At 37.9% G+C, this 25,330-nt stretch overlaps 1 protein-coding gene across 3 annotated transcripts in view; it reads right to left on the minus strand.

Moving 5' to 3' along the window:
* Window positions 1–25,330, minus strand: part of VPS50 (VPS50 subunit of EARP/GARPII complex) — a 136,817-nt gene that overhangs the window by 29,120 nt on the left and 82,367 nt on the right. For all 3 annotated transcript variants that reach the window (XR_003006182.1, XR_003006181.1, XM_024767129.1), the window contains exons 17-20: window positions 15,869–15,959; window positions 12,954–13,130; window positions 10,027–10,145; window positions 6,085–6,191 (exon numbers count right to left, since the gene is read on the minus strand). Coding sequence is in view for 1 of the 3 variants with exons in the window: in XM_024767129.1 (XP_024622897.1) it covers window positions 6,085–6,191; window positions 10,027–10,145; window positions 12,954–13,130; window positions 15,869–15,959 (494 nt within the window). In the remaining 2 variants the exon portion in view is untranslated. The remainder of the gene's footprint in view (window positions 1–6,084; window positions 6,192–10,026; window positions 10,146–12,953; window positions 13,131–15,868; window positions 15,960–25,330) is intronic.

Raw genomic sequence — 25,330 nt, forward strand, 5'->3', positions numbered from 1 at the left:
GAAAATTCAGAGACTGAACGTAAAAAGAAAAGCTGGTCCCAGAGAAAATAAAATAATTGAAGGTAAGGAAGAGAAATACAGTAATTATATAAAACCCTATAAAAGGTGAATATGGCGGGAAAAAACACAGATTATAAAGGGTTCTTAAAGATTTAAAGTCAATAAAAATGTGATTTTTTAAATAAAAAATTAAAGAAATGGGAAAAAGGAAGTCTTCCAGAAGGTACAGCAAAAAGAATATAGAAAAATATTAGAAAAATATGACAGACATAAAGGGCCAACCTAAGAGACTAAACACTTGAGTAAGGGGAAATCAAAGAAAGAGATTAAAGAAAATGGGGATGTGGAAATCCTCAAAGAAACAGTAGTATCAGTCACAGCTGAGGAGCACATGAACCTTCAGATTGAAAGGGTCATGAACTACCCAGCACACTTAATGAAAAAGAACTCACACATAGATACATCAATAGAGAATTTTGAAACATCAAGGGAAAAAACACTAAAAGGTTTCAGAGAGAGAGAGAGAAGAAATTCACCTACAATAAAATGAATAGAACATTAGAGGTTTTAACTTTCTGAGGAAAAGTAATATTTAACGGCAATTCTATAGCCAACTAAACTGTCACTCCCTGAAAGAGCAGAATAAAGACATATTTAGACTGACAGGATTCAAAACATTTCCTTCTTATCACCCTTTTCTGGGCAATTACAACTAGAAGAAAGACAAACAGAAACAAACCAAGAGACTGCCTTCACACTCCTGGTAGGGAGCAGTGGGTGGGTGGGAGACACCTGCTTTTCGCCGCAAGTTCTTCTTTACTATTTAATGTGTTGCTGTGAGAGGTGCTACCTTGATAAAACATAGAAGCATGGTTCTAAAGTTAGCCAGCCTAGTTGGAAAAATGTGGTCAGTGGCTCAAGATATGGTTCAGATGCATACCACCCTCTCTCTTCCTCTCCAGAGTTCCCTGTAGAGGGCACAGAGAGAGCAGTGGACACAGCATGCTCTGGTAACACGGAGGAAGGTTACCCAATACACAGTCCAGATAACCACAAAAGATGTCTCTTCCCAAATTACAAACTGCGAGAAGTTCTCCTCCTGCCTCCAACCTATATTATAACCTTGCTGAACTCTGTCCAGGGATTAATGCTCCAGATGTCCTCCACTGGCTGTGAAGCATGAAGGTTAAGAATGTACTGGCTCTAAGATCAGACAACCTGGTTCTGCCACTTACCAGCTGTGTGACAGACATAAGGCAAGTTATTTATCTCTGAGCTTCAATTTAGTTTGTAAAAAGGGTACTATGAAGAATTCATGAGAAAATTCATGTGAAGTGTTTACATAGCACATAATAAAAGAGCAAGAAGTCTTAGCTACCCCTGCTATTATTTTAAAATAAATATACTTATGATGAATGCAAAAAGGGAGAAGTATGTACAGGATGTTACGTGAAGGGAATCTAGCCTAATCTAGAGATGAGGAAAAGCTTCACAGGGGAAGCACTGTTTAAACTCTCATCCTTTGCAGCAACATGGATGGACCTAGAGATTATCATACTAAGCAAAGTCAGAGAAAGACAAATATCACACGATATCACTTATATGTGGAATCCAAAAAACTGATACAAATGAACTTACTTACAAAACAGAAATAGACTCACAGACATAGAAAACGAACTTATGGTTACCAAAAGCGGGGGAGGGATAATTAGGAATTTGGGGTTACAAACTACTATATATAAAATAAATAACAAGGACCTACTGTACAGCACAGGGAACTATATTCAATACCTTGTAATAACCTATAATGGAAAAGAATTTGAAAAAGAAATATATACATATATATGTATGTATATATGTATGTGTGTATATATCTATATATAACTAAATCACTTTGCTTTACACCTGAAACATTGTAAATCAACTGTACTTCAATTAAAAAAAACCCCTCTCTCACCCTAAACCTAGACCATGAGTCCTTATACTCAAGGGAAAGAGACACAGAGGGACTGGCAAAGAAACCAAGCAAGTAGCAGCATAGATGGACAAGGACTATAACCAAGAGGAACAAGACGGGGCCTGACTTACTAGCTCATCGTAGGAAACGCAGAGAGAGGAGCGTGATTACCACAGGAAAGGCGGCCCAGGGGAATTCAGTCAGTGAGCCACAACCCCTATGCAGAGGAGCGAACACAGGGTAAAAAGAAGTGCTGGAAGTGTGTGTGTGTACACACACGTGCATGGGTCGGGTGTGGGGGTGAGAGGCTCCTTCCGTTGTAGATTATTACAAGAGAGGAGCAAAAAGTGTTTCTCTAACACTCAGATTTTACAAATTGTTTTGTCGTCCAGTGTATATTGAGCACCTACAAAAGCGAAAAGCACTTGACTGGGTGCTCTATATGCTGCAAAGATGACAAACTCTCTCCTCATGTAGGAGCTGACAATCTGATGGGGCAAAAGCAAGAACAGAATCTGAGCTGAAAGGATGTTCGTTATCCTTACTACAGTGCACTAAGTTGAGAGATCATCAATGGGTATAAAGAGCACATAAAGGCAAACTGGAAATGCTATAAATGAGGAAGGAGACTTGGAGGTCAGGAGTTTTGTTTATACCTCAGGGTATTTTAATTTTTAACCATTTTCATGCATTACTTTTTCAATTTAAAACACTCCATGATAAAATAAAAATATCAATGCCCCACCTAAAAGAATGTACCAATGAAGGAGATTTCTTCCCTCCTACTTCTGTGTTCATCATATACACTGCAACTCAGCCACAGTATGACTAAATATCCCTTATGTACATATTCTGGTTTAATGTTAAGTCCTGTGCATGTGCTGGTGTGTATTTTTTCCAGCTGCTAAAGTAATAATTTTGTTGTAAGGTCTGTAGGTTTTACAAACATGGGTTTCGGCAACCTATTTTCTGCCCCTCAGACCTATCACACCCGCTCACGTGAGAGCTGCCTCCTTGGATACCAAGGCTACTTCAGTGATGAGACACATTCCCTAAAATTTCTCTGTCTCTGTCTGCAAGAAATCATCAGGCTAACAGGATTTTCTATTTTCACAAGCAAGCATTCTGATTGGTCCTCTGCACTTGTGAAAAACGCCAAGTCTTCAGATTTAGGTACCACCTGGGGCTGGGAAGCCCCATTAACACTCTTTTGTTTAATATCTCCTAATTATGCCAAATAAATATCACTTAAAAACAACATTTTGAATATGCCTTTAATGTTCTAAAATGTGTCTCCCAACCACTGAGTAAATTAGTTCCTTCATCTTCCCAGGCACCAAAAATTAATCTATCTTATTCATACAACTGTACTTCTGGCCTTGTAGGAAGAGACATTACTTTTGTCAGTTTATAGTCTTCAAGCACCTCTATGCAATAACAACCGTGGTTGGAATAGTGCATTTACTAGTTGGAGACCCCTTAGTGAGTGGTTCCCTTAAAGTTCTATTTTATGAATATGTACAATATGAAGATAAAGACATCCCAGGGAGAAAGTGGTAGGCATGAAAGTCTACTGGGGAATAATGGCAGCACCTACTCCCAGCCCTAAATGGAAAGACATGAAAGTTAAATTTTCATACTAGGCCTTGTTTCCTAATTGCAACTCTAGTAAAAGATCTAGTGGGAAGAAGACTGAAATGACAACGGTCAGATTCTCTTCCCTGAGTAAGGTTTTATTCAGGACTGCTCTGGCTTTATATGGCTGATTACCAAAGGCCCATAAGAATGCAGCTTTTCTGTTTCTGTAAGCCCACTGTTAGAAAACAGTGTCCACCGTGTTGGTCAGTAATCCTTATATAAGAATTCGTTGTTACTGTCTTCTGAACTTAGCACCAGCAGCACACTTCTGTCATTATAATATCCCTTCTTAGATAATGAGAATAGCACAAGGCATTGTTTCTTCATTTCCTTATGCCTATCAAGAAGTGAAGATTTGGATTTGCCTGCACTGAACTGAAAAAAACATGACTTCCCCCTCCCCAATTTTGTTGTGGCTTTATATCTGATTTGAGTGAATGTATGTCTTTTACAGTAAAAAGCAATATGATGACCTCTAGTCCGTTTTGAACTAGGTAAGGAAAAAAAATTATACAACCACTTAAATGTGGTTGATTGTACAATTTTCCCCAATTATCTGCTCTTCCCCACCTCCACTCTTGTAAGAGGATTATGCATCCTTGTCCACTGCCCTGGACTGGTTGTGCCTTCCTGTGACAGAAGTACAAGTACACTTCTCTCTTCCAGTCAAGCCTGACTTGCTATGACCAGTGACATGTCAGGGTGGCACATCAGAGTGGCAGCTTTAAGAGTCATAACATGGTTCAGCTCTACTCTTCTCCCCTAATCCCAGATTGGTGCTACTTTTTCAGCCTGCATCTCAGAACGAAGACATACATGGGGCAGAACTAAGATGATCAGGAGTCAATATGCATCATGATAAACCTCTGGGTTGAAAGCCACTGATATGTTAGGGTGTTTTGTTACTTCAGCATAACCGAGCAAAAGCTGACTTCATTCAACTACATCTCAAGCGTGTATCCAGACACCAAAAACTACAGTGAGTACCGAAGACTGAGGAGGATGACAAGGACTTTGGAATATCCATCAGTGAGGACCATATAAGGCAACTGAGCACACTGACCCTGAAGAATGGACTGGGGAAGGGGAAGTACAAGGAAAGGAAGGACAGTATACCTACCACCACATATCTGAAAAGTGACCACATGGAAAAGTAGGAGAAAAAAGTATAGACTTACTCTTTTTGCTTTTAAGAGCATAACTAAGACCAGAGGGTAGAATTAGAGACAGAGACAGCAATAGAGATTTTGGTTTACCATGAGGACAAGATTTCTACCAATTAAATCAGTCTAATAGCAGAATTGCTTCCAGCAATTGTAAGACATAAAACAGAGGCTAGATGGCCATCACATATCAGATGCAGTAAAGAAAGAAATGCTCATTCTATGGTAAATTATACCAGATGACCTCTTCAGAATTCTTCTAATTCTGATTCTGCAAATTCTAGAGACTAACTCATGATGCTAGGTTCAGTTAGCATTCTTGGATAAAGAAGGAAAGCTAATTCCCCAGCAATAATCAGCCAAACAATAGCTTTTTAGAATCTGTCATTTTTCTGTGTCATAAAAATACATAATTTTTCTTTTCTGCTCAGTTCATTATTATAATTTTCCACACTATTTTCCCTAAAAGAAAGTGGGAACTTCTTAAAAAAGTCTTCTTTATCCTATTCATTAATGAAATTTAGAAATTATCTTCAGGAACACAGACTATTTTATCAGAGCTAAGAGTAATTAAACCAGGCAACAGGAAATTATCATCTCCATAAACAGAAGACAGAGATCTTTACAGAACATCACTAAGATTCTTGACTGGTATAGATGACTTAATTAACATGAGAAGACATCTCTATAACTTATTTGTCAAATGTACAGACCTATTTGTGAAATACAAAGGTTGAGATAGCATATAAAATTTTGAAATACTGATATTAAAAAATCCATAACATCTTCAAACCTAAATATTTCATACGGCATTTCTTCATGCTATTTGCCTTCTACAAAATCATCAATAAAGGTCTTATCTGTAATAAGAACATTTCCTATGGTGTGAACATTTAGCTTATAGAACTCTTGTGTCTGAAAAAGCCAGAAAACCACTAATCACTCTGCCTATCTGACAAGAAGATTGCAAAGATCAATGAAACAATTAAGTATAAAATATTGTGCAAATATAAAACTGGTATTATCATCATCCTACATGTACCTCTAACTCACAGAGAATTTTTCCACTACATTTCTATTAATTGGAATATTTTAGGAAAAGTGGAAGATACAAATTTTAAGTAGTTAACTAAAAAAGAAAAACTGACATTAATATTAGTATTATACTATTCGGAACAATTAAGATGAGAAGGCACTGACATATGACCATCTTAAATCACTCACTGTGGTGGGCCCTGGAGTACCCAATGAAAACCCATTTGGTAACAAATGTAGACTAATTTAACTGCTATAATAATGTTTTTTTTAAAAGGTGTAGCTACTTACCAACAAGTCTTATTACATTCAGTGTTGTATTTGTTAAGATGGGTGCATTCACTTTATTTAGACTGTAATCTGATTTCTTCCTGCTTTTTAGAGTCTCTCGAGAAACGCTTAATATGAGAAAACAAAACAGATTTGCAATTAGGGTTGTCAAGTAGTAAATCAATAAGTAACTCAGCTTAGGATCTAATTTGCTAATTAGTTACTGAAAATCACCAATTAGTTACTGAAAATCTTACCACTTATTGGCTGGGGATATAGAGATTATCCTCCTGTCCTTACAGAGCTTACAGTCCAGAGGGGAAGAGAAATCAGTAAACAGAGAAATAAAGTACTATAATGTATTTCTTTGGTTCTCAGACATTAATTAACAACCATTAAAAGAAGCTATGTCACTATATTGTAGCAATGTTTTCTTAGGTCAGTCTCCCAAGGCAATAGAAATAAAAGCAAAAATAAACAGATGGTACCTAATCAAACTTATAAGCTTTTGCACAGTAAAGGAAACCATAAACAAAATGAAAAGACAACCTGTAGAATGGGAGAAAATATTTGCAAATGATGTGACTGACAAGGGCTTAATTTCCAAAATATACAAACAGCTCATACAACTCAATAACAAAAAGACAACAACCCAATCAAAAAATGGGCAGAAGACCTAAATAGACATTTCTCCAAAGAAGACATACAGATGGCCAACAGGCACATGAAAAGATGCTCAGCATTGCTAATTATTAGAGAAATGCAAATCAAAACTACAATGAGGTATCAGCTCACACCAGTCAGAATGGCCATCATCAAAAGTCTATAAATAATAAATGCTGGAGAGGGTGTGGAGAAAAGGGAAGCCTCTTGCACTGTTGGTGGGAATGTAAATTGATACAGCCACTATGGAGAGCAGTATGGAGGGTCCTTAAAAAACTAAAACTAGAGTTACCACATGATCCAGCAATCCCACTACTGGGCATATATCCAGAAAAGCCAAAATCTCTAATTCAAAAAGATACATGCACCCCAAATGTTAACAGTGGCATTATTTACAACAGCCAAGACATCGAGGCAACTTAAGTGTCCATCAACAGATGAGTAGATAAAGAAGATGTGGTGTATATATACAATGGAATATTACTCATCCATAAAAAAGAATGAAATAATGCCATTTGCAGCAACATGGATGGGCCTAGAGATTATCACACTAAGTGAAGTAAGTCAGACAAAGACAAATATTATATGATATCACTTATATGTGGGATCTAAAAAATAGTACAAATGAACTTATTTACAAAACAGAAACAGACTCACAGACATAGAAAACAAACTTATGGTTACCAAAGGAGAAGTAGCGGTGGATAAGCTGGGAGTGTGGGATTAACAGATGCATAAAAATAGATATAAAATAGATAAACAACAAGCATTTACTGTATAGCATGGGGGACTATATTCAATACCTTATAATAAACTATAATGGAAAAGAATTTTTAAAAAGAATATATATACACATATATGTATAAGCAAATCACTTTGCTGTACACTGAAAACTAACACAATATTGTAAATCAACTATACTTCAATAAAAAACAAATAAATAAAATAATAAACAAAAAAAGAAGTTATGTCACTTAAAAAAATGTTCTAGGAAAATTATACATCAACTGTACCAAGCATTCTGATTTCAGACCTACAAATATGCAAAATACCTTCCTTAGAATCTGGATTAGGCATAAAGTATAATGGTAAAGTCTGGAGTTGGGGGGCAGCACTAGATTCAAAGAAAAAGTAGAAGTTATATGGTAAGTACAGAAAAAAAGGGGACAACATGTAATAAGATCGGAAGTAAGAGAACAGAGTACGCTTAAAGAAGCGCAAGGAGTTGACAGTGGTAGCCTGGAGAATGAGTGGGCAGAGGGAAATGTGATAAGAAAGGAGGTAAATAAAGGTCAGATCACTGAAAGGAATTGAACCTCATGATTATAACGAGTATGAACCATATCTTAAATGCAGTGGTGAGCCATTAAACATTTTAACCAGGAAAATAACATGATCAAATTTGTATATAAAAGAAAAATCTAAATTTGTATCCAAGAACAGATTAGAAAGGGTTAAGACTGGAAATGGGAAGCCACGGTAAGGAGGCTGATTCAATAATCTGGCCCAGAGATTTCTGCATGAACTAGGATGGTAGCAGTGAAATACAAGAAATTTTGATAAATTCAACAGACACTTAGAAGTTGGAATTGATATACTGGTCAACTGGTTAACTGCAATCAGTAGTTTACATTGTGTATATTTCTTAGGGGTAGGTTAAAGACAGTTTAAGAGGCTGCATAACCCTACAAAGAATGCGAGGACACACACATACAGTGGCAGACGTTTGTTCACTTCAACTTAATTAGACCTTTTCTTTTAGTAAAAACATACTCAAAACACCTAATGAAAAAGTCCAACAAAATAGTTCTATTCAGTTCATAATGGATCATAGATGTAGATAATTAAATACCACATATTTGTGTAAACCAATGGAAACAAATTTCCCCAATTAAAATATCCCCAATTATATGAGTTGTTCTCTTTTGAGGTGAGAGATTACATCAATCAGGGTGTCAAATCAATCAAGTATTCACTAGGTACTTTGGGGGTAAAGGGTAGGGAAGACTATACTTAAATCTATCATTAAAAATAAAGTATATTTGTGGTCACTCAATATCTGATACTCAGTCATGAAACTACCTCACTCACAAATCAGAATCAGGCCCAATTTAAAGAAGGTGACAAAAATTCTTATACAGTTACAACAGTTTTTGAAGAAGACAGTTTATCATAAAACAAAACTCAAGTAAAAAATAGGAACCTTAATAGAAGGCTCAAAATATCAATGACATTGGGAAGATTTTTCTATATTTACTAGATTGAGGCAGCAAAGCCACATACAAAACAAATGACTATTTTCCTCCTTGAGAAAAAGGAAATCAATGTGAAACATAAATTGATCTATGTGAAGCATAAACCGCCTCCAAAGGCGGCACTGATTCTATAAATCAAAAGTTTGTTTTTCTGCAAAAACCACTGATCTCTAGATTAAGAGCTCTTGGGTTATACCCATTATCAAAAAAACTACATTTTTAGCCTTTCAGGAATCATTTTTAAAATACATTAATTTCTCAGGGTATGTGCCCAGTAGTGGGATTGCTGAGAGTCATGTAACACAATGTTCACTGCAGCTCTATTTACAATAGCCAGGACATGGAAGCAACCTAAGTGTCCATCAACAGATGAATGGATAAAGAAGATGTGGCACATATACACAATGGAATATTACTCAGCCATAAAAAGAAATGAAACTGAGGTATCTGTAGTGAGGTGGATGGACCTAGAGACTGTCATACAGATTGAAGCCAGAAAGAGAAAAATAAATACCGTATGCTAACACATATATATGGAACCAAAAAAAAAAAAGGTTCTGAAGAACCTAGGGGCAAGACAGGAATAAAGATGCAGACATAGGGAACAGACTTGAGGACACGGGGAGGGGGAAGGGTAAGCTGGGATGAAGTGAGAGAGTGGCATGGATATATATACACTGCCAAATGTAAAACGGATAGCTAGTGGGAAGCAGCCACATAGCACAGGGAGATCAGCTTGGTGCTTTGTGACCACCTAGAGGGGTGGGATAGGGAGGGTGGGAGGGAAATGCAAGAGGGAGGAGATATGGGGATATATGTATAGCTGATTCACTTTGTTATAAGGCAGAAACTAACACACCATTGTAAAGCAATTATACTCCAATAAAGATGTTTAAAAAAAAAAAACAAACAGTAACTTCTGTCACATGACACTATAACCAAAAGAAAAGTTTAATGAGTTTTTTTCCTTAACCTTTCAAGTAAATCCTATATGTTAAACGTGCAACATAAAATGAGAAATACCATAAATTCCAAGAATAAATACCTTTTCACAGGAGCATCGCCTGTCTGCTCATCAACATAATCTTGTTTTAGTTCCTCAGGAACATCACTGTCACTGTCATACTCCTGATAGGCACTTTTTTCTTGTTCATCAGATTCATACTGAAAAGAACACAGTATATTATTCAACAATGGGCACGAAGAACCAAGCTTTCTTGGAGTCTTTCAACACAGTAAAAAAGTATCCAATTTTATAAGAAGTACATTACAGATGAAAGTTCTTAATAACTGAGCTTTAATTTTGCCATCAAGAAATCATATTAACTTTCCATTTTCTTCTTTATCATCCTACCTTAACCAGCTCAAAAGAAAATACAAACATCATATTTCAAATGCTTATAAATGCCCAAAAGAATCTCCATATAAACAAATGAAAACAAACACATACCCTGCTAGACCTTAGAACAGGAAAAGAGTGTTTATTTGATTAAAAAAACTCTTCCTTCAAGTGGTTTCATCCTATTTATTTCCATTTTGCTAGTTCATTATAAAAAGCTTGAGAATACAATTCTGGTACGCTGGAAGTATTAAGTCAGCTTAATTAAACACAACACACATGCTAATATTCTATCTAATTCATTATGATGAGATTTAATTCCAAGGGCAACTTAGAAAATTAGGCTTAGCACCTATGGACTACTGAGAGCAAGGACAAAAATGGTGGACTTGCTCTTGAGAGGAAGAGTGCCTTTTCATCATCTTTTTGGCACCATGGCCCAGTGCCGGCAAGGGAGAAGACAGTGGAGTCCATGCACAACAAAGGAAGCAGCGGCAGTACCACCATCATCATTGCTGATTAGTATTATAAACTAATATGATTAAATAATGGCTAACATTTATTGAGTTTCCACCAAGTACTGGGCTAAGTGCTTCCATAAATTGTCTCACTGAATCTTCAAAACAATTCTATGAGGAAGTTTTGTCCCCATATGCCAGTTGAGGAGACCAGTATAATGATAATAAGGGAAGAAGTCAGTCCCCTAATTCAACAACTATTTTTTAAGAGTCTAAAGCATTACGACAGGCTGTTTTAAGATGTGGACCCTGACCCTCAGGACTTATGCTGTACCTGTGAAGATTAGATCACACATTAATAACTACAAACAAACTAATAGAGACATTCTCCCTCACTTGTACACAATGTGATCCTGGTGGCATTCAGAAAGGTGTTCTACACAAACTAGGGTCAGTTCCACAGTACAACAGATCCTCATTTCCAAGGATTCTTTATTTGCAGATTTCCCTACTCGATACAATTTGTAATCCCAACATCAATACTTCATGACACTCCTTGGTCATTCACGGATATGTGCCATGTGGAGTGGCAAACACTTTTGAGTCACCCTACATACATGTTCCCAGCTAAGAGCAAGCAAGGCGACACTCTACCTTCTTATTTCAGCTCTCCTGCTGTAAGCAAGTGCCCTTTTCAAAGTCTATTTAGTGTCACATTCTTAAAATTTTTGTACATTTTGCTGGTGATTTCACTGTTCAGAATGCCCCCAATCATAGTACTAAAGTGCTGTCTAGTGTTCCCAAGTGCGAGAAGACTGTAATATGCCTTAAGGTAAAAATACGTATGTTAGATAAGCTTCACTCAGGCATGAGTTACAGTGCTGTTGGTCATGTGTTCAATGTTAACGAATCAGCACTATATTAAATTAGGTGTCTTTAAGGAAAAACACACATAAAACAAGGCTGTGTATGGACCAGTTGGTGAAAATGTTGTGACCAGAGGCTTGCAGATACTTAATCCCATATTTTGCTTAAGAACAACGGTTCTGTATTTGTTAATTCAGAGTTCGTGCTTACTTTATTGAACACAACTGCCAGAAATAATGAGAATCAAATGCTATGCGAGATTTAAATTAACAAATCACCAGTGCAGAGGGATATACTATTTCAAAAATATTGGAATGACTTAATTCCTTTCAGTTCAGTCTACTTTATAGAGGCAAAATGTCACAAAGAATCACTAAATTATAATTTTAAATATGGTTCTCTATGGAATAACTTCTACTTCATGATAAAACATGATAGTGGTATATTTTCATGACAATATTTTTAAAATTATATCTTCACTTAATAACAAAAACAAACCAAAAATATGGAGACAAATTCAACAGATTTTTGTCAAACCCAAACAGTTTTCACTTCAACTTCATCAAATCTAAAATAAAAATTATACCTAGTCCCTCTGGAAATTAAATACTGTAAAAACGCCCTACAGGTAACTGTGAAGTAAGTATTTCCTCATTGTAAATACGGGGAAACTGAGGGTCACAAAATCACAATAACTTGCCAAGATCCACACAGCTAATCAATAATAAAGGTCATATTCATTCATCTGCCTGCAAACCTTTCCATTAACTCACACTACTTCTAGTTTATACTGTTTTTTGAGCTGCTCAGAGTGCTGTTAAAACATTGTATTCCTAAATCCTCAAAATATCCCTGCCAGGTAATTAAACAAGACATTACCCTGTTTCAGTTAAGGGGACATGGAACAAAATGACTTCCTTAGTTACCCAACAAGTGGCGTTGAGAAAAAAGTACAGATGATCTATTCCTTCATACATCTGTCTATCCAATAAATCATATAATTATGCAGTGAATAAACTATGCTCCTACTCAATTAGTAACCTGGTAAGAACATAAAGTAATCTAATAACAACATAAAATAAACATAAAGGCAAAACTTATCATTCAAAAGGACAATGTCAATAAAGCATACTGGAAAGCCATTCATTACCTGTACAAGTAGTATTACAGGTGTCTAAGTATATAGGTAGGAAGGTGGGTGGTAAATGTATGAATAAATCTAGTCAATTACCTTGCTCATTGGGTACAACACGCTCAATAAGAAAATCCCACTAATGTTCCACAGTATGTTTTAAAAGTACCACATACCCCATTAGAAGCCAGGACGTCTTCTGTTTCTTCATCTTTGTGGTCAGCCTGAATTTCAAATGGATTCCCACCACTACAGTACTGCTCAAACAAGGTTACCATTTTTGAGGAAGTTGAGGATGGCTGCTTATTGGGTGAAACTGATGGGGAACGTGACTGTTCCATGAATTTAAATTCCTAGATGTTTTAAAAAAAAAAAAAAAAGGAGCCAGATCCCTTTTAGCCACAACAATAAAATTCAAGTACATAAACATATTCCATCAATGCAGATGTAGTTAGTATAGAAAACAATCCTATTCTTTAGGTTATTCTTCTTTTTTAAGTTATTCATTTTTAAATCTTGCAAGTTATCTGAAAGCACAAACTTGGACATACATGTTCAAAGGTTTTCCTAAAGACAACTCAGTCGCTGATGTCACTTAAAACAGTGTTATCTGCATCAAGCTACTTTTGGCTTACTCTATGGAACTCCACAGAAAATTTTTTTAAATAACTTCAATTTGAATAATAATTCTAAAAATTTTTACATAACAGCAAAAGTCCTAGTACAGTACAGTTTTAATAAAGTCATTCATAAAAACTAATTGTTAAGTCAAATAGCTTGCACCATTTGAGATGCTCTATGTGAATACACTGAAATCCAAGCATAAAAGATATACCTTTCTTTGTTATATTGATGTCTATAAACTTTCATTTATTTTTCTTCATATACCAAGAAGCTGACAACAAAAATACATGCTGAGGTCAGATGATACATCTTCTAGTCCTAGCTTGACTTTAATCCATTATATTCCATTAACTTCCTATATAATATTGGGAATGTCCCCTGATTCCCTATGCCTCCATTTCCTCATCTGTAAAATGAAAGGGTCGATCTAGATCAAAGAATCACAAATACCAAAACTAGAGAGTTATAGCACCCAGTCCAAATCACACACTTCTCAGATGAGGAAACTGAGGCAGTCCAGAAGGATTCAGGTCCAAGTTCAAGATTATACAGCTAATTAGAGGAAGAGATGGAATAATGGCTAAAGTTCTTTAGAATTACAAAACTCTTGATTTAATGATTTTTAACAAAAATTTAGTACACATTTTTCTTATACATTTTAATCATTTTAATATTATTCCCCAATTTAAAATGTTTCATATTCAGAGATAATCTTCTTTAAAATTACATTGGTTTACTAAGTTTCAAATGATGTGTTTAGTTTCTTTTTAAATTGCAGCTACACATTAAATCAGATCCACAATAATGCTTAAAAATCAGGCCATTACGGGCTTCCCTGGTGGCACAGTGGTTGAGAGTCCGCCTGCTGATGCAGGGGACACGGGTTTGTGCCCTGGTCCGGAAGATCCCACATGCCACGGAGCGGCTGGGCCCGTGAGCCATGGCCACTGAGCCTGCGCGTCCGGAGCCTGTGCTCCGCAACGGGAGAGGCCACAACAGTGAGAGGCCCGCGTACCGCAAAAAAAAAAAAAAAAAAAATCAGGCCATTATTTTTAAAATTCTAAACAAGGGGTAACTATAAATTAATAAGACAAAAAATTTTTAAAACAAAATCTACAGGAATACATGTGTCAAATGAATACTATCTCAGCTGTAAATAGCTTTCAATGTAATTACTTTTTTCCCCCATTGTGGTTACAACATGAGATCTACCATTAAAAAAACTTTTAAGTGCACAGTATAGTATTGTTAACTACAGGCAAAATGTTGTATATCATAGATCTCTAGAACTTACTCATCTTACATAACTGAAACTTCAAGGTAACCACTTTAAAGGATATAATGCTCACTTGGATGGAAATGTTTCAACGTACCTTGTAAAAAAGTTGTTTTCTAATTACAGCAAGTTTATATACACGTGTACCCCCCACACACACACACACACAAATTGATGGTTAACTACAAATTCAAATAAAAGTATTTAAATAGAGATTCTAAAATCAATGCTGGAATTCTAAATAATGTTAAGGAATCATCTTAATTTAATAACTCTAAATAATGTTAAAATTAATGTTAACTTGATTGTCTTTAAAGCATTTATTAATCAACATGTTTCAGTATATTTAATATTTCCACATTAGGAAAGCAATATGATAAACCTGGATGAGAAGTAAGCTATTATACAATATGAGCATAAACACTGTCCCTTTAAAAAAACTTTTAATCATGTATTCTTTACATTTATCCAGGAATAAGAAAATTCTTTCTAGAAAGCCATTTCTTCTAAAGGCAAAAACTACACACTCAACTTTCTAAACAGGGATCTAAATTTATATACTGTATTCTGATATTTGATATTTGTCAGATAGGACATGGTCTACCACACAAGATATATTTATCTATAATATGTTTCAACCAAGAGAAAAAAAAATAAAGATATTTTCACATATTACATTATAGGATTCAAGGAATCAATTAACTAATAAAACTTAGTTATGTTTTTTTTTTATAAGTGCCTCTTTTATCTCTGAGGCATTTTCTCATTACAGACAAATTTATGAGTTGCAGCATAAATTCAGAACCTATTAGACCCTTTAAGAAATGACAAATATTCTGCAAATATAAGCATTTTCATTAAAGACCATCAAAATATAACTGATTTTTCTGCAAAATTTAAATGAAGCAGTAGACCCTCTTCTGAAATCTAAAGAAAACAAATTATTTTAATTGTGACTCTTTTCAGGCAAAGGAGTTTTCCTCAAGTGTATAAAATGTATTTGTAAAAAGAGACAGATTTTGACATCCATTAAAGTATCACCTTGTAAAAGAGGCTTATTATTAATCACTTTTAAGGAAAAAAGGAAAGGCACTATTTCTTAATTTAATTATTTTATAAATGTTTCCATATATATGGTTTGCTTTTAAAGATGACTACATAAAAGACTGATTTATTTGCTCTTAAACTTACATGAAGCTGCAAGATGCTGAAATTTGACTTAACAGGACAAAGTTCCCAGGTCTCATTTTCTAGAAACATTCTCAGTTCATCAAGCCGTGTTCTTAAAAAAAGAAAATGAATACTCCAAAAAATAAGAAAAGTAGACTGCACACAAGAATATAACAAAAACTATTATAGAGTTATCATCATGATCATAATCAACTTTGAAAACCCATTCAGACCAACACAGTAAACACTTTCACATACTTGTTAATATCTTATCATCTGTAAGAGAAAAACCCACAGATATTTACTAAACTCAGAATATTTTTACTATATTGCAAAAATAATGAATGCATAGGAAGTGATATTTTTCTTAAGGGACTAAACTAAAAGCTACTCACCAACTCATGTACTTAAGACATCCTTAGCTATTAGTGCCAAAAAAAAAACCAAGAAATAATTTATAGGGTTTATAAAACCACAAATGCTAATACATGTTTTATGCTAAAAAGCATAGATCTTAATCATTCTTACTAAGCCAAAAGATCAAGTTGATTATCACTATCTAAATATATTTTAGCTCAGGGTCTATCTATCTCCACACAGCATTTACCAATTAAATTAGCAAGTATGGCACTTAAATTAGCAAGTAGTCACATGTCATACTGATTTCTTCTTTCTTTAATGCTATTGCTCTTACTGTCTCTCCTGAGTAATCAGTACATTATAGGAGCAATTCCAGAAAAACAAATACTTCCTTCCTGTTAACCCAGGAAACAAAGGGTCAGGGTCTGCCCTATTCTTCCTTCTTCCTGCAACAAGCCTCATTGTTGTTTCCAAAATCAAGCTAAAAACAAAATCTAGATTTTTTTTAAATCCACAGGTTCTAAAGTAAAGAGGGAATAAACAGTAAAATCTGTGAAAAGCAGAAATTGCTCCAAATATTAGAGTTAACAGACAAGGACTTTAAGATAACTACTATAAATAAGTTAAATAAAATAGAGAAAAAGATGCACAAAATGGACAGAAATGAAAATTTTAAAGCATTGTAATAATAAAAACAAAAAAGAATCAAACAAATGTTCTATAACCAAAAAAATACAATACCTCAAATTAAAAACTGATTGAGTAAGTCAAACAGCAGAAGACAGGAATAATGAACTCGAAGACAGTGCAACAGAAAATATCCAAACTGAAGCACAAATGGAAAAAGAAAAATGGAAGAAAGAGAAAAGATCGTAAGAGATATGGGAGACACATTCAAAACATCTAGTATGCATGCAACTGTATGGAGAGAAGAGAGAGAAAGAGCAAAAGCAATATTTGAAGATGTAGGTAATGACTGAGGATTTGGCAAAAGTGATTGTCTCCATACCTATCACCATATACAAAAATTAACTAAAATGAATCACAGATCTAATGTAAGAACTAAAACTATAAAGTTTACAACTCTTAGAATTCTACAATAAAAAGATAAATAACCCAATTTTTAAATGGGCAAAGGCTTTGAACAGACATTTTTGCAAAGGAGATATATAAATGATCAGTAAGTACATAAAAAGATGCTGAACATCATCACTCATCAGGGAAACATAAATCCAAACCATAATGAGGTACCACTTCACAACCACCAGGATAGCTATAATCAAAGAGACAGTAACAGGTACGAGCAAGGATTTGGAGAAATTAGAACTCTTATATAGTGCTGGTGGAAACATAAAATGGTGCAGCCCCTTTGGGAAACTTTGGTAGTTCCTCAAAATATTAAACATAGAATTACCATACTACCCACCAATTTCACTCTGTATTGGTTTCCTGTGGCAGCTATAACAAATTAACAAAAACTGGGTGACTTATAACAACAAAAATTATAATCTCACAATTCTGGAGCCCAGAAGTCTGAAATCACAAGGTTGAAATCAAGCTGTCAGCAGGGATACACTCTCTCCAGAAACTCTAGAAGAGAATCTGTTCCTTGCCTCTTCCAATTTACGGTGGTTGCTGCCATTCCTTGGCTAGTGGCCACAGCACTCCAATCTCTGCCTGTCTTCACATAACCTTCTCCTGCATATGTGTATGTCTTTTCCTCTGTGTCTATATCAAGTCCCCTTCTGTCTCCCTTTAACTGTGATTGCATTTAGGGCCCATCCAGATAATCCAAGATAACCTCCTCATTACAAGACCATTAATTTAGTCACATCTACAAAACACTTTTTCCAAATAAAGTAACATTTACAGTTTCCAGGTATTAGGACCTGACTTTTTTGTGGGGGTGGGGAGTGGGGAGGAGGGGAACGGGGAAATGACCTGTCAGACTACCAAACACTCCCAGGTACATACCCAAAGAACTGATAATATATGTCTATGCAAAAACTTATACACAAGGGGGCGGAGTCAAGATGGCAGACTAGGAGGACACGGATTCATGTGTCCGCACAACTAGGGCATCTACCAGGCACCGGTGAGGGACCACAGACACCTAAGGGGATGGGAGGAACCCACAGTGACCAGGTAGGACGTGGGGCATGGGGGGAGAGGGGGAGGGGAAGCAGAGGTGGGACGGGACTGGCACCCCTGAAGAGCAGCTGGAGGAGAAGAAGGGATCTCACACCCAAAGGGGGAAATTGGGGGACCACCAGGAAGACAAAGGAGCAAAAGGGAGCGTGGCCAGGTCTCCCCTGCCCACTTGGGCCCCCAGGAGCCTGCTGAGATCCTGGGCCTGATCCTCTGCCCACCGAGGCCCCCTCCAGCCACGTGGGTCCTAAGGGAGTGGGAGGGAGGGAACGGGGAGCAAAAGTAAAGGCCAGACCTCTAGGACTGGCACCCCTGAGGGGTGGCTGGGGGAGGGGAGGAGTTCCTACACCAGGCGGGACACACCCATGGTTAGGGGTCCAGCGGGGACTGGGGAGACCCCGGGGGAGATGGGGAGTGGGGGCGTGGAGGAATGGAAGGGAACGGGGCCAGAGCTTTCCCTGTCCACTTAGGCACTGGGAAGCCTGTTGGGCTCCTGGGCCTAATCCTATGCCCTTGGAGTCTCCCTCCTGCCTGCAGAGCCCAAGCCCCACCCCTACACCCACACCCAGGGCCCTACCTCTATACTCGGAGACGCCCTCTGAGACCCCCTCCAATGTGCTGGGCCTAAACCCCACCCACACACCCTCACCCAGGGCCTTACCTCCAAACTCAGAACTCCACACTGCAGAGGCCCTCCTTTCCACATGCTGCCTCTCCCCTTCCCTGCAGGTCCTAAGCAGAGGCCGTGCCCTACACTCAAACATCAACCCCCCACCTGCCTAGGTCTCACTCTACTGTAAACCCCACCCCTGCCTGAGTTCCACTCCCATAGCCAAGGCTTTTTTTTTTTTTTTTCCCTCTTTTAGACTGGGGTTCTGTTTTACCTTGTTGATTCATTGTTCTTGATTCATTTATAGTTTTATTATTCCTAATAAATCTTTTATTTTTCTAATTTTACTTTATTCTTTATACTTTGTTATTGCTCTCTCCATTTGGCTTGTTCCCCCTGCACGGCCCCCCTCCTTTTGTTCTTTATTCTGTTGTCATTTTATTTTACATTACTGCAGTTGTTTCAATTATATTTTTACTTTTCATAATATATTTTTTATTTTTCTAATTTTATTTTGTTTTTTATTATGAAAATGAAATAGGCAACCTCCCTGAAAAAGAATTCAGAGTAATGATAAAGATAATCCAAAGTCTGCGAAACAGAATTGAGAAAATACAAGAAACATTTAACAAGGATCTAGAAGAAATAAGCAAACAGTGATGAACACCACAATAACTTAACTTAAAAATACTCTAGAAGGAATCAATAGCAGAATAACTGAGGGAGATGAACAGATACGTGAGCTGGAATATAAAATGGTGGAAATAACAAACAGGGAACAGAATAAAGAAAAGAGAATGAAAAGAACTGAGGACAGTCTCAGAGACCTCTGGGACAACTTTAAACGCACCAATATTCGAATTATAGGGGGCCCAGAAGAAGAAGACAAAAAGAAAGGGTATGAGGGGTTCCCTGGTGGCGCAGTGGTTGAGAGTCCGCCTGCCGATGCAGGGGACACGGGTTTGTGCCCTGGTCCGGGAAGATCCCACATGCCGCGGAGCGGCTAGGCCCGTGAGCCATGGCCACTGAGCCTGCATGTCCGGAGCCTGTGCTCTGCAACAGGAGAGACCACAACACTGAAAGGCCCGCATGCTACAAAAAAAAAAAAGGGGGGGGGGGTCTGAGAAAATATTTGAAGAGATTATAGTTGAAAACTTCCATATCATGGGAAAGGAAACAGTCAATCAAGTCCAGGAAGCACAGAGTCCCATAGCGGATACACACAAAGAGAAACACAGAGACACATTAACTCAAACTACCAAAAATTAAACAAAGAAAAAATATTAAAAGCAGTAAGTGAAAAGCAACAAATAACATACATGGTTAACAGTTGATCTTTCAACAGAAACTCTGCAAGCCAGAAGCGAGTGGCAGGACACATTTTAAGTGATGAAACAGAAAAACCTACAAACAAGATTACTCTACACAGCAAGGATCTCATTCAAATTTGATGGAGAAATTAAAACCTTTACAGACAAGCAAAAGTTAAGAGAATTCAGCACCACCAAACCAGCTTCACAACAAATGCTAAAGGAACTTCTCAAGGTAGGAAACACAAGAGAAGGAAAAGACCTACAAAAACAAAACAATTAAGGAAATGGTAATAGGAACATATATATCAATAATTACCTTAAATTTAAATGCATTACATACTCCAAACAGGGCTTCCCTGGTGGCACTGTGGTTAGGAATTTGCCTGCCAATGCAGGGGACACAGGTTCAAGCCCTCGTCCGGAAAGATCCCACATGCCGCGAAGCAAATAAGCCCATGTGCCACAACTACTGAGCCTGTGCTCTAAAGCTCGCGAGCCACAACTGAGTTCGCGTGCCACAACAACTGAAGTCCGCATGCCTAGAGCCCATACTCCATAAAAGAGAAACCACAACAATGAGAAGCCCGTGCACCACAACAAAAACCCAATGCAGCCAAAAATATATAAATAAAATAACTAAATTTATGAAAATAAATAAATAAACAAAATCCTCCAACCAAAAGATAAAGACTGGTTAAACGGATACAAAAACAAGACCCGTATATATACTGTCTACAAGAAACCCACTTCAGACCTAGGGACACATACTGACTTCAAGTGAGGGGATGGAAAAAGATATTCCTTGAAAATGGAAATCAAAAGAAAGCTGGAGTAGCAATTCTCATATCAAACAAAATAGACTTTAAAACAAAGACTATTACAAGAGACAAAGAAGGACACTATATAATGATCAAGGGATCAATCCAAGAAGATATAACTGTAAATATTTATGCACCCAACATAGGAGCACCTCAGTACATAAGACAAATGCTAACAGCCATAAAAGGGGAAATCGACAGTAACATAATCAGAGTAGGGTACTTTAACACCCCACTTTCACCAATGCACAGATCATCCAAAATGAAAATAAATAAGGAAACACAAGCTTTAAATGACACATTAAACAAGATGGACTTAACTGATATTTATAGGACATTCCATCCAAAACCAACAGAATACACTTTCTCCTCAAGTGCTCATGGAACATTCTCCAGGATAGACCATATCTTGGGTCACAAATCAAGTCTTGGTAAATTTAAGAAAACTGAAATAATATCAAGTATCTTTTCTGACCACTACGCTATGACACTCGATATCAATTACAGGAAAAAACCTGTAAAAAATACAAACACATGGAGGCTAAAAAACATGCTACTAAATAAACAAGAGATCACTGAAGAAATCAAAGAAGAAATCAAAAATACCTCAAAAAAAAATGACAATGAAGACAAGACAATGCAAAACCTATGGGATGCGGCAAAAGCAGTTCTAAGACGCAAGTTTATAGCAATACAAGCCTACCTCAAGAAACAAGAAAAATGTCAAATAAACAACCTAACCTTACAACTAAAGAAATTAGAGAAAGAACAAGAAAAACCCCAAAGTTGGCAGAAGGAAAGAAATCATAAAGATCAAATCAGAAATAAATGAAAAAGAAATGAAGGAAACAATAGCAAGGATCAATAAAACTAAAAGCTGGTTCTTTGAGAAGGTAAACAAAACTGAAAAACCATAAGCCAGACTCACCAGGAAAAAAAGGGAGAAGACTCAAATCAACCGAATTAGAAATGAAAAAGGAGAAGTAACACCTGACACTGCAGAAATAAAAATCATGAGAGATTACTACAAGCATCTATATGCCAATAAAATGGACAACCTAGAAGAAATGGACAAATTCTTAAAAAAGCACAACCTTCTGAAACTGAACCAGGAAGAAATACAAAATATAAATAGACCAATCACAAGCACTGAAATTGAGACAGTGATTAAAAATCTTCCAACAAACAAAAGCCCAGGACCAGTTGGCTTCACAGGCAAATTCTATCAAGCATTTAGAAAAGAGCTAACACCTATCCTTCTCAAACTCTTCCAAAATAGAGCAGAGGGAGGAACACTCCCAAACTCATTCTACTAGGCCACCATCACTCTGATATGAAAACCAGACAAAGATGTCACACAAAAAGAAAACTACAGGCCAATATCACTGATGAACATACATGCAAAAATCCTCAACAAAATACTAGCAAACAGAATCCAACAACACATTAAAAGGATCATACACCATTGAGGAGGGGATGATGGCAGAAGAGTAAGACACGGAGATCACCTTCCTCCCCACAGATACATCAGAAATATATCTACACGTGCAACAACTCCTACAGAACACCTACTGAATGCTGGCAGAAGATCTCACACCTCCCAAAAGGCAAGACACCTCCCACGTACCTGGGTAGGGCAAAAGAAAAAAGAATAAACAGAGACAAAAGAATAGGGACGGGACCTGCACCAGTGGGAGGGAGCTGTTAAGGAGGAAAGGTTTCCACACACTAGGAAACACCTTCGCGGGCGGAGACTCCAAGTGGCGGCGGGGGTGAACTTTGGCACCCCAGAGGAGAGCGCAGCAACAGGGGTGCAGAGGGCAAAGCAGTTAGATTCCCGCACAGAGGCTCGGTGCCGACCGGCACTCACCAACCCGAGAGGCTTGTCTGCTCACCCGCCAGGGCAGGCGGGGCTGCGAGCTCGGGCTTTGGTCAGAGCTCAGGGAGAGGACTGGGGTTGGCAGCGTGAACACAGCCTGAAGGGGCTAGTGCGCCACGGCTAGCCGGGAGGGAGTATGGGAAAAGGTCTGGACCTGCCGAAAAGGCAAGAGACTTTTTCTTCCCTCTTTGTTTCCTGGTGCGCGAGGGGAGGGGATTAAGAGCACTGCTTAAAGGAGCTTCAGAGACAGGCGCGAGCCGCGGCTGAAAGCGTGGACCCCAGAGACGGGCAGGAGACGCTAAGGCTGCTGCTGCTGCCGCCGCCAAGAAGCCTGTGTGCGAGCACAGGTCACTATCCACACCTCCTTTCCGGACAGCCTGTGCAGCTCGCCACTGCCGGATTCCCGGGATCCAGGGACAACTTCCCCGGGAGAATACACGATGAGCCTCAGGCTGGTGCAACATCACATTGGCGGCTGCCGCCGCAGGGTCACCCCACACTCCATGTCCCTCCCTCCCCCCGGCGTGACTGAGCCAGAGCCCCCGAATCAACGGCTCCTTTAACCCTGTCCTGTCTGAGCGAAAAGCGCCCTCTGGCGACCTACACTTAGAGGCGGGGCCAAATCCAAAGCTGAGCCCCGGAGAGCTGTGAGAACAAAGGAGACAAAGGGAAATCTCTCCCAGCAGCTTCAGAAGCTGTGGATTAAAGCTCCACAATGAACTAGATGTACCCTGCAACTGTGGAATACCTGAATAGACAACGAATCATCCCAAATTGAGAAGGCGGACTTTGAGAGCAAGATTTATGATTTTCCCCCTTTTTCCTCTTTTTGTGAGTGTGTATGCTTCTGTGTGAGATTTTGTCTGTATAGCTTTGCTTCCACCATTTGTCCTAAGGTTCTATCTGTCCGTTTTTAAATTTTTTCTTAATAATTATTTTTTAATTAATAACTTTATTTTACTCTATTTTATTTTAATTTATATTCTTTCTATCTTTTTTCCTTCCTTCCCTCCTTCCTTCCTTCCCTCCTCCCACCGTCCCTCCCTCCCTCCCTCCTACCTTTCTTTCCTTCTTTCCTTTCTTTCTTCCTTCCTACCCTCCTTTCTTTCTTTCTTTCTTTCTTTCTACTTCTACTAATTCTTTCTCTCTACTTTTTCTCCCTTTTATTCTGAGCCATGTGGATGAAAGGCTCTTGGTGCTGCAGCCAGGAGTCAGTGCTGTGCCTCTGAGGTGGGAGAGCCAACTTCAGGACACTGGTCAACAAAAGACCTGCCAGCTCCACATAATACCAAACAGCGAAAATCTCCCAGAGATCTCCATCTCAACACCAGCACCCAGCTTCACTCAACGACCAGCAAGCTACACTGCTGGACACCCTATGACAAACAACAAAACAGGAACAAAACCCCACCCATTACCAGAGAGGCTGCCTAAAATCATAATAAGTCCACAGACACCCCAAAACACACCACCAGACATGGACCTGCCCACCAGCAAGACAAGATCCAGCCTCATCCACCAGAACACAGGCACTAGTCCCCTCCACCAGGAAGCCTACACAACCCACTGAACCAACCTTAGCCACTGGGGACAGACACCAAAAACAACGGGAACTACGAACCTGCAGCCTGCAAAAAGGAGACCCCAAACACAGTAAGATAAGCAAAATGAGAAGACAGAAAAACACACAGCAGATGAAGGAGCAAGATAAAAACCCACCAGACCTAACAAATGAAGAGGAAATAGGCAGTCTACCTGAAAAAGAATTCAGAATAATGATAGTAAAGGTGGTCAAAAATCTTGGAAATAGAATAGACAAAATGCAAGAAACATTTAACAGGAACCTAGAAGAACTGAAGATGAAACAAACAATGATGACCAACACAATAAATAAAATAAAAAATACTCTAGATGGAATCAATACCAGAATAACTGAGGCAGAAGAACGGATAAGAAGACATATTTAAAGTGATGAAGGAGAAAAACCTGCAACCAAGATTACTCTACCCAGCAAGGATCTCATTCAGATTTGATGGAGAAATTAAAACCTTTACAGACAAGCAGAAATTCAGAGACTTCAGCACCACCAAACCAGCTTTACAACAAATGCTAAAGGAACTTCTCTAGGCAAGAAACACAAGAGAAGGAAAAGACCTACAATAACGAACCCAAAACAATTTAGAAAATGGGAATATGAACATACACACCGATAATTACCTTAAATGCAAATGGTCTAAATGCTCCCACGAAAAGACATAGATTGGCTGAGTGGATACAAAAACAAGACCCATATATATGCTGCCTACAAGAGACCCACTTCAGACCTAGAGACACATACAGACTGAAAGGAAGGGG

Source organism: Neophocaena asiaeorientalis, unplaced genomic scaffold (genome assembly GCF_003031525.2).
Source record: "Neophocaena asiaeorientalis asiaeorientalis breed wild unplaced genomic scaffold, Neophocaena_asiaeorientalis_V1.1 scaffold70, whole genome shotgun sequence".
NCBI classification, from domain to species: domain Eukaryota; kingdom Metazoa; phylum Chordata; class Mammalia; order Artiodactyla; family Phocoenidae; genus Neophocaena; species Neophocaena asiaeorientalis.